This window comes from Mixophyes fleayi, chromosome 11 (assembly GCF_038048845.1).
Source record: "Mixophyes fleayi isolate aMixFle1 chromosome 11, aMixFle1.hap1, whole genome shotgun sequence".
Taxonomy (NCBI): domain Eukaryota; kingdom Metazoa; phylum Chordata; class Amphibia; order Anura; family Limnodynastidae; genus Mixophyes; species Mixophyes fleayi.
Genome location: NC_134412.1, coordinates 87,498,246 through 87,518,719, shown reverse-complemented (window position 1 = coordinate 87,518,719; position 20,474 = coordinate 87,498,246). Strand labels below are relative to the sequence as shown.

At 43.7% G+C, this 20,474-nt stretch overlaps 1 protein-coding gene across 1 annotated transcript; it reads left to right on the top strand.

The window, feature by feature from the left end:
- Positions 1-1,328: 1,328 nt before the first annotated feature.
- LOC142107026 (tumor protein p73-like) lies at positions 1,329-9,262 on the top strand. The gene is made up of 2 exons (XM_075190150.1): positions 1,329-1,419; positions 8,853-9,262. Exons 1-2 carry the CDS (start codon positions 1,414-1,416, stop codon positions 9,171-9,173), a joined length of 327 nt encoding a protein of 108 aa, XP_075046251.1. The 5' UTR covers positions 1,329-1,413; the 3' UTR covers positions 9,174-9,262.
- Positions 9,263-20,474: the final 11,212 nt, after the last annotated feature.

Here is a 20,474-nt window from a genome sequence, read left to right as displayed (position 1 = left end):
AAGGTTGGGGTAGCCGACGGCGGCAGTTAACACAAGAGCCTGGGGCAACGACATCCGTAACATTGGTGAGGGAGAGGTTATAGAGGGAGGTAAACCGATCGTGGCAGACCAGGGTAGGAAGTGGGCCGAGAAGAGTGTCCAGAGAAGAGGACAAGCTGGTAGGATCCAGAGCATCAAGGTTGCGCTTGGTGAGGGTGGATTCAGGCAGCAGGGTTACAGGGGGGGGGATGACAGAGTAAAGGTGAGGAGGTGGAGGTCAGAGAGCAGAAAGGGCTAATTAGACAAGTGGGAAAAAGGACAAAGATCCTACCTACTGCAACGATCCAGATTCGGACAGTGCTCGCACAAAAACATTTATAAATCAGTGGGTGAGGTCATTCTACCCAAGTTCAACCGCAAAAATTGATTCTCATTTACAAGAGCCAGCTGTTTTGCGTCCATAACCAAAACTCAGGAGAATGAAGCCCATCGACTCGCCGCCGACTAGTGACGTCGCCCAATCCGCAAAGCATTGCGCAGACGATGGGTAAACCCGACGCGCCAAACAAGTTCAAATAATAAAAAAGCCCTACTTTATGCAAGTCGCACACGTGGGGCCCGAGTCATTAAGGCAAGCAAAGGAGTAAATGTTCTCTGGGACAAACCACGTTACAATGTAAGGGGTGCAAATCAGTTTATTCTTTTGTACGCAAGTTAAATACCGGCTGTTTTTTCATCTAGCACGCAAATGCTTGCTCGTTTTATCATTACATTGAAATGTAAAGTTGATCTAGGACACGCCCTACCCAAACTATAAATCTGCCTCACGCTTTACATTTACCTCCCCCTCCGATACAACGTGGTTTTGCCCAGGTGCAAATGTTACTCCTTTTTTATGCTTTACTCTCCTTAATGACTCGGGCCCGTGGTGTACAAGTTATTGTGACCAACGAATCTAACGTATCTGCATGCTATACTTTAGCCCACACCAATAACTGTATCAATGTGACGCTGCCCCCAGTGGCCACATTATAAATTACGCGATTGTGTTTGCCAGCTACTGCTTTGGAACAAAGTTGCCGGCAGACGCGTTACCGCAAAGCCGTACAAAAACAGAATCGAGGACATTTTTATAAAACCTACCGCGCGGCTAACCGTACAAAAAAGGTTCTGGATTCCATAGCAACCGGTCGTCCGCTATACCGCACCGATGAAATGACGGAATCCGATTGGTCGCCAGGGGCCGTAACGCCGTTAGGTCGTGTCCCGTCGTAATAACCGTCGGTATGTTTGTTTGTGAGTAAATGTCGCTTTACGTTTCCCAACCTTTTTTTTTGTTTCTCCAGTTTTTTGACAGGATTGGGGTGTCCAAACTGCATCGAATATTTCACATCACAAGGTTTACAGAATATTTATCACCTGCAGAACCTAACTATGGAGGTAAAACTTCTTCTAACCAAGTCGACCGAAAAGCACATAGCTACGCTGCTTTATAATGCGATTCGATGAGACGACAGGGTTCGCGCGCTAACTTTGCCTATAGGTGCAAAATGTGCGCCCAACCAAAACAACCAATCGGCAATTAGCATCTATTGGTCTACCGAGTGTTATATATTTCAAAGCTGCTTTCCGATTGGTCGGTATTGGCTTAGTGCAAAAGTTGCACCTAAATCTAGTTTAGTAAATTAAGCTTAATATAAGGAATAGCTCATTTGTAGTCTGAATAATCCTAACCCGAGATATCTTTCCATTGTTTGACATTTAAAATACTCTTTATTCCTTCTTCTGTGCTTCATAACCACATTCGCCAATCGTGTTCAACTATAGTCTGCAAACCTGCTGTATTTCCTCACGACAGGAGAAAGATAAAACAACAACACATTTAAGACAAAGTCGCTTGTTGTTACAGTTTCAACCCCAATTTTCTAGAAACAAGGAACGCCTAGTGCGTTGGACCGATCGGCCCGTACGTACTCAGGGCCCACATCTTACCCGTATGCGGCGAGGCAGCCATTTTGTGTGCTTAAGAAGAGTACAACCTAGTAATTCACTAGGAGTCAGCGAGGCAGCCATTGTTGCAAATATTACTTCGGCCCACAAAATGGCAGCTTCCATCCTGCGTAGGCGACACATTAACTTAAAATAAAGTCGAATGAATGGGCCAGTAATAACAGTCACAGACACATAAGTCAGAGACTCAATAAACAGTAGCAATAGGAGAGAACAACCGGGAATGATTGGTACACTCTGCGCACGGGAAAACTGTGGTGTCGCCCCCAGCAACAAATCAGATGTTAGCTTTTAACTTCTTAACTGCTGTACGCCAAAGACAGAGAGATTCTGATTGGTTGCCGCGAGCGACGCCAGATTTCACGTGCGCTACACTGGTTCTGATAAATGTCTAAAAACGCTTCGCCAATAGTTTGGAAACGGCATAAAACGTTTACATATCTATTCGGCAATGCTGTCGTTTTGTCTGGATCAGTGTTCCTCGTCTTCCTAAATAAGTTTGTACCCGCAGCCTGACCCAAGCTTAGTAACAGACACCGGAGGTTCTCTCAAATGCTCTAGACTTTGGATTCGACATCCATGTTTACGTCTGCTAAATACGTCTACGGTCAAATGGACTCTTAAATGGCCTCTAATCTCTAATATGCATAACTGAAATGTAGGTTTGAACATAGAATTATTACGGGGATAATTGTCAAATCTCACAGAAAGTCTATATGAATTGTTAAAACAAATATCCCCGTAGACTAGAGCTGCAGCTCTCATTTCGGTGGCCTTCCACGTTTACACTGGCTGTATTATTATAACGTAGCCGACGGGGTTATCATTACCGTAGATTTGTAAGGCGACACAGTGCTCCGCAGCGCCGTACAGTAGGGAAAACAGGACATACAAAAAACAGGGACATACAAGACAGACAGAATAATTGCAGACGTGAAAACGAGTGTACGGAGGACCCCGCACTCACATTCTGAGCGGAAGAGGGCGCAGCTGAAACAGGAAGAGCGGCTCCAAGTGGAGATTGGGACACCTGTGAGGGTGCATTACTGTGAAGAGTGGTCTCTGGGATAAGCTCACCTCTAAACAAATTAGATGGGTTTTCAGAGAGCGTCTAAAGATTTGAAGGCTGTGGGAGAGTCCGATTGAGCGTGGCAGGGAATCCCATAAGTGGGGAGCAGCGCGGGAGAAGTCTTGTAGGTGGGAGTGAGAGGTGGTTACCAGAGACGAGACAAGGCGCAGGTCAGACAGAGGTAGATCTAAGAGGGCGGGAGGGAGAGCATTTTGAAATGAAATTTGAGATGTATGCAGGGGTGGTGTTGTTGAGGGCTTTGTAGATAAGGGTGAGTAATTTGATTTGGATTCTTTAGGACACAGGGAGCCAGTGTAGGGATTTACAAAGTGCTGCAGCAGAAGTGGAGCGGTGAGAGAGGGAGATCAGTCTTGTGGCAGCATTTGGGATGGATTGAAGTGTGGATATACGGGTGTCGGGAATTCCAGATAGCAGGAGTTTACAATAAATGATTATGAAGAATGGTCAAGACAGGAGACGATGAGAGAATGGATAAGAGTTTGGGTAGCATTCCGAGTAAGAAAAGGGCGTATGTTATTAAAGTGGAGTAGACGGGACCGGGAGAGAATCGGGATGTGAGGAATAAAGCAGAGGGTGGAGTCAAATGTGACACCGAGGCAGCGGGCTTGGGAAACCGAAGAAATTGATGTGTTGGAGACCGTGAGGTAAATTTGAGGGCAAGTGGTGACTCTGGCAGGAGGAAAGATAAAAACCTCTGTTTTGGACGTGTTGAGCTTCAGGTAGCGTTGGGACGTCCATGCGGAGATAGCAGAAAGACAGTCGGTCGCGTGAGATAGCACAGAAGGAGAGAGGTCAGGGGAAGAGATAAAGATTTGGGTTTCCTAAGCATAGAGGTGGTACTGGAGGCCGAACGAGCAAATTATTGCTCCGAGAGAAGAGGTGTACAATAGAAAAAGTAAAGGGCCAAGAACGGATAGTGGGAGTGGAGGGGAGGATGCGCCAGACGTGGAAATACTAAAGGCACGGTTCAATAGGTAGGAAGCAAACCAGGAAAGAACTGTGTCACAAAGACCAATGGAGTGAAGGGTGTGTAGGAGAAGAGGGTGACCGACGGTGTCAAAAGCAGCAGAGAGGTCCAGGAGAATGAGTACGGAGAAATGACTCTTAGACTTTGCAGTAAATAGATCATTGATCGCTTTTGTTAGAGCGGTTTCAGTGGAACGTTGGGGCCGGAAGCCTGACTGCATGGAGTCGAAAATGGATTGAGAGGAGAGAAAACGAGACAGGCGTTTGTACGCTAATCTCTCAAGTAGTTTGGAGGCAAAGGGGAGGAGAGAAATAGGGCGGTAGTTGGAGATTAGAGGCTGGATCGAGAGATGGTTTCTTTAGAATTGGTGAAATGAGCACAGGTTTAAAGGAGGATGAAATGTACCCGTGGAGAGAGACAGGTTGAAGAGGTGAGCTAACGGTGGACATGCGGAGGAGGAGAGGGATTAGAGTAGTTGGGAAGGAATAGGGTCGATGGGACAGGTTGTAGGATGAGATGATAAGATGAGTGCAGAGACTTTGTCTTCGGTTACTGGAGAGAATGAATTATGGGTGGATGGGGGAGTGTAGGTAAAGGTGGGTAGAATGAGTGGAATTTGGCATTAGGAAATATCTTGTGGAATGGTGTCGATTTTTCCTTTTGAAGTAAGTGGCAAAATCACGGGCTGTGAGGGAGGAAGGGGAGGGAGGTGCAGGTGAGCAGAGAAGTGAGTTGAAGGTGGCAAAGAGGTGACGTCTGTTAGAAGACTGGGTGCATATTAGAGATTTGAAGAATGTTTGTTTGCCAATCGAAAGGGCAGTGCTGTAAAATGAAAGGATGTATTTAGAGCGGAGGGAATCGGGATAGGAACGAGATTTCCTTCAGTGGTGCTCTGCAGTGCAGGAGCACTGTTGCAGGTAGCGGGTCTGTTTGGTGCGCCACGGTTGTGGTTTGGATCGTCGGAGACTATATTTAGTAGCTGGAACTGCGTTGTCTAGGGCTGAAGTGAGTGTTTTGTTGCAGAAAGAGGCAGCCTGATTAGGACAGGACAATGCAGTCATAGGAAAAAGCAGTTTTTTGAGTGAAAATGAGAAGTGGATTGGGTTAAGAGTACTTAGGTTTCGTTGTGTACGTGTGGATATGAGAGCAGGGGGAGGGCGTTAGGTCAGGTGAGGCTGAAAGAAAGGAGGTTGTGGTCGGACAGTGGGAAGGCTAAATTGGAGAAACTAGAGATGGAGCGGTAGCGGGAGAAGACAAGGTCAATGAAGTGTTCTTCACAGTGGGTGGGAGATGAGGTCCATTGGGAGAGATCAAAGGAGGAAGTAAGTGAAAGAAGTTTAGTGCCATAAGAGACGGTGGGATTATCAATGGGAATGTGGAAATGCCTAGTACCAGAGAGTAGGCAGATCAAATGATAGCAAAAAAGCGAGCCGGGCCGCAAAGTTGTCAAGGATTTGGGAAACTGGACCTGGGTCCAGATAATGACGGCAGCGCAAAGGTGGAGAGGATAAAATAGACGGAGAGTTTGGACGCCAAAGGAAGAGAACGAGAGGGAGGGTTCGCAGGATATGAACATGAAGGGTGTCATCTCTAGTTCAGAGTGTTAAATGTCACGAGTACAACCTGACCGCTGGTTCCTGTAGATACCCGGCGGTTTGGACCGCACAGATGTCAGATAATAAGAGGTATAGCATTGACGAGACATTTTATAGCATTGATTACAGTGTTACGTGGTGGCTGGTCATGTTTCAGGAAACATGAACACATTACTGATGAAATCACACTTGTGCGCTCAGTTTGGATACTAACTATGGCCATTTGCTTCCCGTTACTAATCGTAAACTAATGCACGACGACGACATTTAATCTAAGCGCGTTTACGGTGACCAAAGTTGCTGGTCCGTTGTGCCGAGCATGGGACTGACTGCACTCACTTTTTCTTTTGTCTGCAATCTCAAAAATTTAGGTTAAAGCCACAGCATAATTGATTACCTTTTCCGTAGGCAACAGAAGCACTGCAATACCAATATTAGATGACATTTTGTTTGGAATATATAACAACATTTGCAGTTATATCATCAGGGGACTGGATAGCAAATTTTAGTCCGGGGACAGGGGGGGGGGACGGGGGGGGTTGGCAAAACTTGGCTCAAAAAATGCAGACAGCACAGTGACCCGGGCCAAGGTAGCTCTCCCCTGGATGTGATATACACATAGCAGTCAAATTCCAACAGAGGCATTTAAAGCATTTGGAGGATACTTTGTTTCAGACTGGAACTGGCTCTTCCTGTTGTTAATCTGCAGTTTATCAAACGACAGAGACAGACAAAGTGGGAGTATTACGTAGGTACACACTTCCCTATGACCAAATATTAAAACGATGTAAAGTTTATTGATGGGCATTAAAATTCATAGTATACCCGTCTTATTCTTCTAGAGTTAAAAACGTCAAACAAAAAGTCAAAGAAATAGTTTATCAGAAAAAAAAAAGCCGCTTTCCAAAATATAACGATAGTAAATGTAGGATAAATGTAGGATAATTCTCCTTCTTTTAATTACATATAAGAAAGGTCCTCGTTCCGCCTGCTATTTTATATCTGACAATACGTGTAGAGTCGTCGGCATTGGCACAAACTTTTATCAAATTCCTCCGTGTATTCATCATAATCATCATCATCATTTATTTATATAGCGTCACTAATTCCGCAGCGCTGTACAGAGAACTCGCTCACATCGGTCCCTGCCCCGTTGGAGCTTACAGTCTAAATTCCCTAATATAGAAACACACTCATACACAGACAGAGAGGGAGACAGACTAGGGTAAATTTTGATAGCAGCCAATTAACCTACTAGTATGTTTTTGGAGTGTGGGAGGAAACCAGAGCACCCGGAGGAAACCCACGCAAACACAGGGAGAACATACAAACTCCACACAGATAAGGCCATGGTCGGGAATCGAACTCATGACCCCAGTTCTGTGAGGCAGAAGTGCTAACCACTAGGCTAACGGATAAGCAAACGCATGTGAATACCAATATCATGCGTGCAAACGTCAGATACGATATACGATCCTCGCCGACGAGCTATGAATTTTAATGCGCATCAATAAACCTGGGTGTAATTTTAACATTTGCCCATAGCGGAGTGTGCACCTACATAATACACCTTTGTCTCTCTCTTTAAGTTGATTACCTATGGTATAGGGCGGTGATGGCTAACCTGTGACACTCCAGGTGTCAGGTGACAGGTGTCACTCCATGCTCTGCCAGTAGATAGCTGGCAAAGCATGCTGGGGCTTGTAGTTTTGCAACACCTGGAGTGTCACAGGTTAGCCATCACTGGTATAGGGTGTTAAGTCAGCACCTCCCGGCACTATCGGTAAAAGAGAATTGATCGGTCATTAATTCTAGTGCTGCTATTTTGCACCTGTAAAAACAACATACGTAACCTGCAGCTAAACCGCTATCTGGAGATGTAAGTCCACGTATTGAAGAGCAGATCAAAAGAACACTAATTTTACTTTGCCCTGACAATATACAATGTGCACAAGTGTGAGGCGGACTGAAATTGGAAGGTATTAGAAAGAGGTACCGTGGTAGATATTATCAAACCTTCTAAAAAGGAAAAGAGGTGTTGCCCATAGCAACCAATAAGATTCTAGCTACCATTTATCTGCTACATTCTACAGCACGATAGCTAGGATTGGTTGCTATGGGCAACACCTTTTTCCCTTTTATAGAAGGTATGAAAAATCTACCCCCCTAAAAAAGGCATTAATGTGTTGAAATATAGGTGTGGCCCGGGGTGTTTTCCTGATGTGAAACGGAACTGCGTTTCTTCTGTAGGGCATTTTTGGAAAAAAAGTGCCAGGTTGTCCACCCAGAAAGATCAGCCCTGCGTATGGCTAAAGTATTATGCCCTATCTGATCCCCTGCGCAGCCATAAACGTTAGTATACGAAGAGTGTTCGGGTTTTCAAAACGCATCTTGCTCTAACCGTTGGGAAAGCTTACAGTGAGCGCTAAATGCAGATAACAAACGCGTGTTAATTGATAATGAAGGTGGACCGTTTTACAAACCGACGCCGACCTTCCTACGCCTTACCTTAACCGTGGCCGTTCCTTCTACGGCAGGGACGGCCAACCTGACGCATTTCAAAGGACGCGCGTGCGGCCTTCCCCGATGGTTACGACAAGATGTGTTCCTAAAACCATTCGTTACAAGAATTTAAAAAAAACACAAAAAAAAAAAACACAAAATGACCTTGGCATCCCCATCTTTCATCCCAAAACGCCCCTTCGCTTGCTCCAAATTCTGCAAAAGAATTGTGGAATTCACCAGGTGACCGCGCACACTCCTACAGATAACGAGACTGAACAAGAGCTTCAGAGAGCTGGGAGACAAGGGTGAGGTGTCATGAGACCACCTGTTGACCGCACCTGTCCTACGTGAACTTTATCCTCTGTATCGTAGGGGGTTCCTGAAGAAATCGGGCTTCCGTAGAGGTGCCCTTTATCTAGAGTAGGCCCATAACAGATGCCTACGTAGGCTACAGTAATCTCTGTGTGATAACGATTTGGCCCTTCAAATGCCCACAACCATAACTGTGCATTGTCGGGACCGACGTTGCCAAAATTGGTTCCGTCTTTGTGGGGGGACCGACGTTAAGGTAAAGGGTAGCAAAGGAGCCGAGGGTAGGTTCTTAGCATTTCCAACTAAACGGCGGAATTTTACTTTTAACGTTACCGATAAGTTTTCGGAAAATATTTCACGCCTTCTGACTATTGTTTCCGTCTCGTTCTTGCAGGATCTCGGAGCGCTGAAGATTCCGGAGCACTACAAAGCCGTGATCTGGAGAGGAATCCAAGAGCTGAACAAAAGCCACGACTACGGCGCCCAGCAGCTCATCCGCTCCAGCAGTAACGCCTCCACCATTTCCATTGGCAGCTCCGGTGAGCTCCAGCGCCAGCGCGTTATGGAGGCTGTACATTTCCGCGTGCGGCACACCATCACCATTCCCAACCGTAGCGGAGCCGACGACTGGGCAGACTTTGGTTTTGATTTACCTGACTGCAAGTCGCGCAAACAATCCATAAAGGAAGAGTTTGCGGAATCCGATATCAACTAATATAAGCCTGTAAAACGGAGAGCCGGGGACAAAACGGTCCTAAAAGTAAAGATACCCTTTGTCTCGAGTTTGATAAAGCCAAAACCCGACGGCGGGACCGTAAGCCCAGGATAGCTTTCTAGGGGTAACGTCTTAGACGGGTCTTAAACGAGCGCACGTTTGGTGGCTTTCGAGGCAGGGTAAATGATAAGGGGGATCGTCTGAGATTCGTTATTTGTAGATATTTTTGGTAGATCAGTCTTTTGGAGTTGGAAGCACGGCGGCCAAATGAACTGGACGACGTAAACCTCGGTTGATACCCCGAAAGTGAATATATTGTTCTTTTCTGTTAAGGCTACCGCCATTGAGGGGGTTCCCTGCGAAAATCGTCAAGACCTGTGGGTTCACGCAATTTGGGGAGACGCCTCTATCCCCAGACGTCTGCCATTGGTTGGTACGGAACACACTTTAAAGAGGACAAAACGGATGGCTCTACTTCCCCGACGAACTGCCAAAAACAAAAAAAAAAGTATTTTACCAGTGTCTTTTAATTGTGCGTGTGATGTTAAAGACGTTTCGTATGGGTTTTTAAGAACGTGTTTTCAAACGAAACACGACGTTAGAGGTAAAGAACCGCACCGAAAATGGTGTATTTAAGTGTAAAGAAAAAATACAAAAACACAATACGTTGGTTCAGTCAATTCAGCTGCGTTTTAGGGGCACAAAAATACACCTGTAATTTATGACTGTGACCTATTGTACTTCATGTAAATATGACCCTTATTCCCAAATCCTCTAATATTTTCATTTATTTTATTTATATCTGTAATATAAAACATTCATCGCCTCTAGACTGATAAAAGGGGGAGCCCGGAATTACATAGTGCTCGGCATTCTGTTCCGTGAGGCTTCCCAATGTGCGGATGGGATTAAATAAAAAAACAACAAATATACAATGTATACTGTATTATTAATTCACTGTTTTGTTTTTTTTTTATATGTGGCTATATTTAATTTTGTTCATTTGTTTTTCTTTTCTCATGTCATTAAATGAGAGGATGGAGATGTTGTGCTTATATTCTTCAGAAAGGAAACCCTTTGTGGCGTTCAAAAACGGAATATAAATTGGGAGAAATGCTGGTGATCGTATGTTGTATTTATGTCGTCGTAAATAGTCAAACGCACGTGGCGGCATTGTGCTTCTGTTACGCCGGGGAGATGTTTTAAAGGGCACCTGTTCCGCCCCCCCAACGGACAGTTTGCCGATAGCGTTTGTAGCTCACTTTTGATCTTCGTTACCGCATTTTAAACTTGTGCATTTTTAAATTTGGACCTTTCGGTTCCTGTCGGTGTTTGCTCTCTGAAGCCAACAGCTCTAGTATGCAAATTAGAGGGAGGGGTCAACTGCAACCGCATTCTAGTGGGTTAAACGCAGCAACGATTGCAGCTGTGGAAAAGATTAACGCTCCGTCATTAAAGATAAACGATTTCATGTTTCAAAAAGATCTCCATATAGGGATATTTCCTTTAAACGGTTTGGTTTTTCTGGAAAAATAGCTAGCGTTCAAAGGGGCGTATTCAATTGTCAGCGTTAACGCTGCAAAACAAGCGCTCGAAAAATATTACCGTTTATACGGTAATTACTCGCTCAATATCAGCTCGCAGCTCCCTGAGCAGCGAGCTGAAATTGAGCGAGTAAATTACCGTATGAACGGTAATTACGCGCAATATTACCGTATAAACAAGAATATTTTTCGAGCGCTCGTTTTGCAGCGTTAACGCGCGAAAACGTTAATACGGTAGTTTACTCGCTCAGGGAGCTGCGAGCTGAAATTCCGCAAGTAATTACCGTATTAACGGTAAGATTTTTCAAGCGCTCGTTTTGCAGCGTTAACGCTGACAATTGAATACGCCCCAAAGTGCACATCTGACAGCATATTATAACAGACTACAACCGGTTGAGAACAAATCTTAGGTTAGTTTAATAACATCATTTTACACATAATTCTGCATTTCGTACGGCATAATTCGTGACGGTACGCGTCAAACGTTAGAAAACGGCAGAATTGTTCTGCAATTCTACATATCTGTAAACTGCAAAGGCTTCCTTTATCAAATGAGAAACACAAAAAGCATGCAACGATAACTAATCACTGTAAAGTAGCACGCTGTAACACTCTTTACATTGAGATATTAGTGCCTGGAATGGAGATCTGCAAAATGACAGCTGTTGCTCAAATAACACACTTAGGGGGGACATTTATGAAATCGGTTCTATAAAAGGTGGTGTAACCTGTAACAACCCACCAGACTTTTGCTTTCGTCATCTTAACTGTGCTAGAAAACTAATTGAAGAAATCTGGTTGCGATGGACAACACGACCTTTTCTACATAGAGTAATTCCAGCCACTACAGTCCGTGTGCTAGATATGGGGGCTCGTCAGAGCTGGATTATGGTTCTGGGGGGCCCCATATTGTCGAATATGATATTCATTTTAAACAAATAAACAGGCAATGCTATGTGCACTAATGTTAGATGCACACAACTCTGCCTTCACAAGCATAACAGTGTGTAGTAGGACATACCTCCCAACTGTCCTTGTAGTCAGACCAAATCCTGACTAAGTGAGACAGTCACCCAAATTCTGGACAGTCCCACCATATTGAGAACAGTTGGAAGATGGTCCTGGTCTCTCCTACCTGCTGTTGTCACTTTCACCACCTGTGGCTGCTGGTGTCTTAAGCTCAGTTGCTGCTTGTGTAGATTCTGGGATGTCGAGACCCTATTTTGAAACAAAAACAGGTACATAAAGTTTAGGAGTCCCCAAAGAGTCCTGTTAATAAATCAATAGCACCCCCTTTAATAATTAGGCCTCCCTCCCTGCAACCAGCCCCAAATTTGGAATTAAATTAATACCATCATCATCATCATCATCATCATTTATTTATATAGCGCCACTAATTCCGCAGCGCTGTACAGAGAACTCATTCACATCAGTCCCTGCCCCATTGGAGCTTACAGTCTAAATTCCCTACTATAGACACACACTCACACACAGACAGACAGGGAGGGAGAAACTAGGGTCAATTTTCGATTGCAGCCAATTAACCTACAAGTATGTTTTTTGGAGTGTGGGAGGAAACCGGAGCACCCGGAGGAAACCCACGCAAACACAGGGAGAACATACAAACTCCACACAGATAAGGCCATGGTTGGGAATCGAACTCATGACCCCAGTGCTGTGAGGCAGACGTGCTACCCACTAGGCCACTGTGCTACCATTCACTTTTAATAATAGAACTATTTTCCCCAAGCAGCCCCGACATTATATTAATAGCGTACACATTTAATAAACTTATTTCCCTCCCCACCAAACAGCCTGGTATAAATGAATAGCATTTACATGTAATAAATAAACCTATTTTTCAAAACCATTGCCAACATTTTATAATTCATATTCACATTTAATAAATAGCACTCCTTCTCCCCAAACTCAAGCACACATTAAATTCCTCACAATCACTCCACAAATAATTAACAAAATAACCTTACTATATGTAAGTATATATTGGTTATCCCTAACAGCCTAGTCCAGCTAAGCACTAGCAGGCCTGATTTGTTGCAAGGCAACAGAGCTAGCATGGAGGCATATTACATTTTGTACGTTATACGTTTCCATATAAAGAAAGTGTATGTCCACTTTAGGAGAGCTAACAGAATGAGTGGCCATAATTTTGTCATTTTTCCCATAATGCCCACTTTTAGAAATGCTACTTCCCTGGGGCATGGAGAGAGGGTCCACAATAAATAGACAATCTAGGTCTGAGCACATCGTACTTCTCTGTTCTCCATTTATATCCCCAACATCCCACTCCTCAATCCTCTTCTTCATCTTAATCCTCTATCTTCCCTCTCACTCCTCATTCCCCACCTACTTAGCATCTTCAACCCCCTTCTCATCAGCGTTGGTTTCCCTTCCTGGGTTGTCACTCTGCAACCCCCTCTATGTGTATAATCACATCCTCCTTGTCCATAAATCACCCCCTCTCCTTGTCCATAAATCACCCCTTCTCCTTGTCCATAAATCACCCCCTCTCCTTGTTCACAATTATCCCCTTCATTTTCATAATCACCTCCTCCTCTGGCTGAAACACACACAGTCACACACACAGAAAGTCTCACACACACACAGTCACACAAACACACACACACACAGAAAGTCTCACACACACACACACAGAAAGTCTCACACACAGTCACACACACACACAGTCACACAAACACACACACACACACACACACAGAAAGTCTCACACACACACACAGTCTCACACACACACAGTCACACAAACACACACACACAGAAAGTCTCACACACACACACACACACACACACAGAAGGTCTCACACACACACAGTCTCACACACACACAGTCACACACACACAAAGTCTCACACACACACAGTCACACACACAGAAAGTCACACACACACACACAACAGATCTTAACTTACCTTATCCCCCACAGACAGGCAGGGCAGCTCTTCTCTGCTCCTCCTCACACTGTCATCTACACGCAACTAAGAAAACCCAGAACTCTCAAAAATAAAATAAAAGCAAAAGCTTACCTGTGCTTATAGTGCCGACAGAGCACTTAAAAACGGAACCCTGTGCTGCCCCCTGTAGACTGACATTTGGGGGCAGCAAAAAGAGCCACAGCTGGTCCGGAGGCCCCCTGAGAGAGGGGGGCCCAGGGCACATGCCCCCTGTGCCCCCCCTTAATCCGGCCCTGGGGCTCGTACCCAATGACTCAGGACCAGCGGGTCTCAGAGCCATTTAAAGTGATCATGCAAATCTTGTGTCATTTAGGGGCATATATTTAATTGTTGAATATCCCGCGGCCTTAGAATTATTACGGTAATAGTAAGCTGGACTTCGGCTCGCGGCTCCCTGACCTGCGAGCTGAAATCCAGCGAGAAAACTACCGTAATAACGGTAACAGTGCACGGAGCGCAAGATTCTCAGCCTTTCCGCCAACAATTGAATACGCCCCTTAGTGTCGTGTTTTAATAACATTTTTCACAAGTCACCAATTTTCAATTCGATTTTATTTTTCACAACCGTAATATAATTAGTTTGCAGACAACAGCGAATAATTAAACTAAATCCCACTATATAAAGGATGTTCATAAGCGTTTTAAAACAGATTGCTCACAAGTGTTAGCTGGATGTAGCCCCACTCCTCGGTCACCCTAACAGCCAATAATAACACTTTATGGGAAATTCAATTAGCCGCAAAGTGTCGCCAGAACGTCCGCGAGACGCTTTGCGGCGGCCATTTGACAGAAATCTCTGCTCCGCGGAGACGCCAGGGAAAACGAGTGGAGATTTCTGACAAATCTCCGACGCAAAACGTCTCGCGGACGTTCTGCAAACGCTTTGCGGCTATTTGAATCTCCCCGTAAATGTCCTTAGATAGAATATTTATTAGGGAAAGCAGAATGCGAGATAAAATTGAGCTTTGTGAGTTTGAACACCAATATAAATGGCAGATCTGATGACTCTAAACCTGTCACTCTTTTAACAACAACAACTTGTCGCCTGTTTCTTAAAACAGAATTGATTTAAACTGCTCCTATAGTTCTGTCCCTGCACAAATTCTGGGAACCTTTAGCCATATACGGCAGAACATAAATTAAAGATTTAACGCTACACTATATCGCAACAAGTCAAAACACGTTTAACACATCGAGACACAATTATTATAGATGTACATTTTTGTAATACCAACAAAGTTTGCCAAATCACATTTGCAATGATAGGGTGTGGGGGGATATTTGTTACCCAATGTGAAACTAGGTGAATCCCTGTTATTCAAGTTCTATTTTAATAAGAGAATATATTCACCTCGGTATGTTTTACTCTGCGTCCCGCGGTGCAGAAAGACTGTCCAGCTTGTGCTCTCTCTCCTGCTCTGTAATTGAACATAAAACGCATCCATACAGACATATGCAGTTCTCTGTGTAGGTGCTAAGAGCTTCATATGCATTCAGCACAAACTTCACCTTTAACACATTTCTGCTTCATTAATACAGACATTAACGCATAACGCACAATAGACCGCGTTCCAACAATGGATCTGAAAATGCAACATTTACCTGCCGTAATATTGCATTATGTAAGGAAAATATCACTATACGTTAATAGTTATTACATGTTTAACATCTGGAGTTTAGGTAAAGCTAAATGCCTTCTGCAGAGACCAGTGTAAGTTTCAGAACCTCTCTCTTACTGGGACCACAGAGACGCCCCCTAGTGGGTTTATATTGTAAACACATCTGCCAGGATAATACAATCCTCATCATCATCATTTATTTATATAGTGCTACTAATTCCGCAGCACTGTACAGAGAACTCACTCACATCAGTCTCTGCCCCTTTGCGCCTTAAAGTCTAAATTCCCTAACACACACACACACACACACAGACTAGGGTCAATTTGTTAGCAGCCAATTAACCTACCAGTACGTTTTTGGAGTGTGGGAGGAAACCGGAGCACCCGGAGGAAACCCACGCAAACACGGGGAGAAGATACAAACTCCTCACACACAAGGCCATGGTCGGGCATTGAACTCATGACTGCAATCCTCAGACAGCGGGTATAATTAATTACAGACTGGTCACAGGACATTATAACCGTCGTCTGTTCAGTGTTGCTAACCTACAGTTTCTAAGAGTCACAATTAGTTCTAAATATACAGCTTTGTGTACCATTATCCTTACCAAGCTACACATACACAATGAGATGGTCACAGCCAATTGAGACTTCCTAGGACCAACTGGCTGCAAATCACATTGCAAAGTGTCCGCCGATCACGATAAGCATCTAATCGGGATCTATCAGCTGTTATTAGAGATGGTAGTTAACATCTCATTATGAACGTGGATATCGTCTGACCGCGCTAACTGCGTCCTGTGGGATTTTACCGCTCAGCCTAATCGCTGAGTAGCCAAATCTGACAGAGGCGGAGGTCACATTTCCTATATAAGGAACGGTGCTTTCAGAAAAGCCCACTGTGTCTCTTAGGATTCTTTAGCAGAACCAAATAAAAACAAGCTGGGAACTTGGTGCACAAAAATATAATAGTTATGGTGTTCAGAACCGCATGAGGAACCTGGGATAAGCACAGATGTTGTTATGTGTTACTTATTCTGTACGAATGTAAAGGTCCACATATTTCACTCATTTATTTTTAAACGATAAGCTTTATTATTTAATGTTAAAGTATACCCGTTTCCTACACACCGTGGATGCAGCCAGTTGGTTGGTAGAATCAATATTCGGCCGGTGCTCCTGGGGGGGTATATTTACTAAGCTGTGGGTTTCAAACAATTGGAGATGTTGCCCATAGCAACCAATCAGATTCTAGTTATCATTTACTACATTCTACAAAATGACAGCTAGAATCTCATTGGTTGCTCTAGGCAACATCTACACTTTCACAAACTCGAGCTTGATAAATTTACCCCCTGGAGAACGTCTAATCCGTTTATTGTTCTTCTGCTCCAGGAGGGAGCTGGCAGTAGCCCTCGGCGGAGCAATAGTGACGGGCCACTTTGTTACCTGCGCTCTCTGTATAAGGAGTAGGTACATTTTATATTTCTCCCACGTTTTCCTATCTTCTATACAACATGGGGGGGGGGGCTTGTAACTGTTTTTTTCAATGTTTTTTGTATGTATATTTTGCTCGGCATACCTTGCAGGGCAAGGTCATGTTGTAGACATTTAAATGCAACGGGTAACGTGCGATGGCACGCGGCCGCTGCAGCACCTACGGTTACATACATGTCTAGTGGTAACGCGGCTCGGCCAGGCCACAGATTTAACACAATCAAAAAATGGTATAAACTGAAGATATCAATCGATTTGAATAAAAGGGACAATGTTTATTTAGAAACACCATATTCACACACAATGTCTAGTTTGAAATGAAGGGAGCAAGTGACCAGATTCCATCACAAATTCTCACATCTACAGTATTGGGTTGGTGCAGATTGCCATGACGTGAAGGCAGTAAACTCTGCTACCTATACAGCCTGAAGAGTATTGATTCATTCTACGGTCACCTATACATATTTAGTCTGATAATTAGTTATGGGAACGTTGCCAACAGCCCTGGCACAATCTTGAGCACCGACACACCGCTCAGTCCATCTCCCCGACCAATATCTGTACCTGAGCAGCTTCGGCCACAGAGGTCAGCGGACTAGCTGAGCACACAGCAGCATTCTAAAGCACTTTATTGCTTTGAGATACTTACGTTGAGTTTGGTTTCCCCAGTAATCCGACGCGTTCGATGGGCAGTATTAATTAGTACATATAGACTTGACTGTAAATACATTATCTGTACAATGTAATATCGATGGGAAAAAAAATGTATTTTTTGTTGTGATTTCTGTTGTGTTTTTTTTCTTTTCCTTTTTATGTCACAAAATAAAAAAAAATTGTTCTCCTGGCGTCTGGTGATAAATCTTTGGGGTTTGGGTGGATAACAACTGAGTCCAGGCCTATCAGTTACACCCTCTATGGGGGGATTCTTTAAAGGTGGAGTAGACTACAAGTAGTTAGGACATATTTTAACATATGGTGTAAAATTAAAGCCATTGTTTAGACCAATATTATAGATTAAAAAATTATTTTTGGTTCGATAATAGTCTTTGTGTTTTCAGGCTGAAATGGTCATTACGCCACAATCATTTTTATACTAGTCTGTACCTTTGTTTGGTTTAGATTGGTGACTGACTGACACTTTTGTCGTTTTACGTGTTTCTTTTAATATAAACTAGGTAGATGGGATATTTTTTTTTACATATTTTAGCTGACATTTGTCAATTTCCAGAAAAATGAGCTATAAATTGATTTATTCATTTATTTAACACCATTATTACACAAAACCCCTCTTTACGTGGCTGGGGTGTACGGACCCCTGACATATATGGTGTCACTGGATGGTTAATCATTCTAAGCACTTTAAGGCAATGTGGACGTGTGCAATACACAATAGCGTTTCTACAAGAGAGACGCATTGTTCTCAGATAATAAGCGTTCTTTGGCTGTCTGCACCCGTTTATACAGCTATAGTGGTGTGCATGGATACAACACAACATGAGGCAAAGGAAGAGTTTAATAGCTATTACAGCAGACATAGAGATTGGACTACACAACATTATATGGGGGAGAAAACAGGGACCATTGAAACCGCATTTAGGGCTAGATTTACTAAGCTGCGGGTTTGAAAAAGTGGGGATGTTGCCTATAGCAACCAATCAGATTCTAGCTATCATTTTGTAGAAGGTACGAAATAAATGAAAGCTAGAATCTGATTGGTTGCTATAGGCAACATCCCCACTTTTTCAAACCCGCAGCTTAGTAAATCTAGCCCTTAGAGTTTATCTGAAGATCATAAAACACTGTCATCTTACAGAAACAGGGCTGTCCTATATAAAATACACCTCTAGAACGTATGGTAAATGGGAATCGTGCAACGTCTCCTTAAACAAAGGCCGATACAATTTGCCTCGGATATTATTTAAAGCAGATTTATGCAACCTGTGGTTTCGATCAGCTTATCAAACTACAAATCCCAGCATGCCTCTCTGCAACAGACGGAGAGCCACGGATTGCAAACCTCCAATTCAGAAAATCAAATAAAATGCAAAAAACAAAATTAAAACACATGCTCAAGTTTTTACTTTTATGGGTGATTTTAAAACTATTCCCAGGGGCAGATGCAATTCGGCCACGTTAATCTAGGAATAACGCGGCGTTGGTAGTATTACCTTTTATTACGGTAATTTTAACCCAGAAATTTACTCGCGGCCCTGAGAGGTGCAAGCAAAAATCAGCCTTACAATTACCATACTAACGGTAATACTGCGCACTTTACCGTACTAACGGTAATACTGCGCACTTTTACCGTACTAACGGTAATACTGCGCACTTTTACCGCACTAACGGTAATACTGCGCACTTTACCATACTAACGGTAATACTGCGCACTTAACCATACTAACGGTAATACAGCGCACTTTTACCGCACTAACAGTAATAGTGCAGAGGCCGGGTTATTCCTAGAATAACGCGGCTGAACTGAATTGCCCCCTCAGTCGTCCCTACTGACATCTGTTAGGCCACTTAGCATCCAGTATCATTGGTCAAGTAAGTGACATCATTCAAAAGCCACAGTGAGACCGCCTCCTCCTTCACTGCCCCCTAGTGGAATTACAAGAGAAAGCAACGATACAATGCAGAATGTGAATACCAGATAGTATACAAATCTATATTTATATTTACTGTTCTGCAGTGGTTCTCTCTCATTGGGTGATTTACACGTAACTTTCGCCAGCTTCCCTAATCACTGATCCCGTTCGTTCATTTAGAGAATATACAAAGTTCTGCTTACCTTCGGTCTGGCGTTACCCCGATACGGAGGATCCACCCTCCCTAACGCTTTAATGGTCCTGCGCTGCCATCGTAGCTCCTATTACTGCTTGCCTGGACCAAACCGGCAGCATGGCGGCCTACGCTCCTCCTACATCAGTTTTCATTTCTTTCTATTTATCGGGGGGAGGGGCACTGACAACATCGTTGTCAGGAGAGCGGATCCTAGCAATGTTACACCAAACATAAGTATAACTTTGTATAACATCTCACTGAACAGAGTGACGGTAACATTTACAACGCTAAAAACGAGGCGCAGACACGGACTTTAGTATGAAACAAGTGACGATGGGCCGCGCTTCAAATGTTTACATTATTCACACACTCGGATAAACACAAATCTTTTTTTTAAACATAAATTATATCGTCAGATGTTAACATCATTTAAAAATACTTTTCTATATGACCTGCGATCGGGGCTCTCGGAAGACACCGGATAACCGCACACCCTCATAAAGACGACCCATAACACTGATGACCGTTCCACTAACTTAATCTAAGTGCATCGGGATTCTGCAGAACATGAACATTGCAAGTTACAAAGGGAAAGAAATAGGACACTCAAGAAACACGAGAGCTCGCACATATAACACGACATTTCTCATTACACTATTGGGAAGAAGGCACAACAATCCCTACCGATTCATCACCCCATAACAAGGCACTTTGGGATTAAATCCACTGAAGTTGCTTTGAATACATAGAGCATTTATCAACTCATGGCCATAATAACATGACTTAGATTCTTCTGGATGTAACAGTTCAAAGCCAACAAGAAATGAATTAAACGAGGAAACATTAAAGTGTTCCCCATCGTCT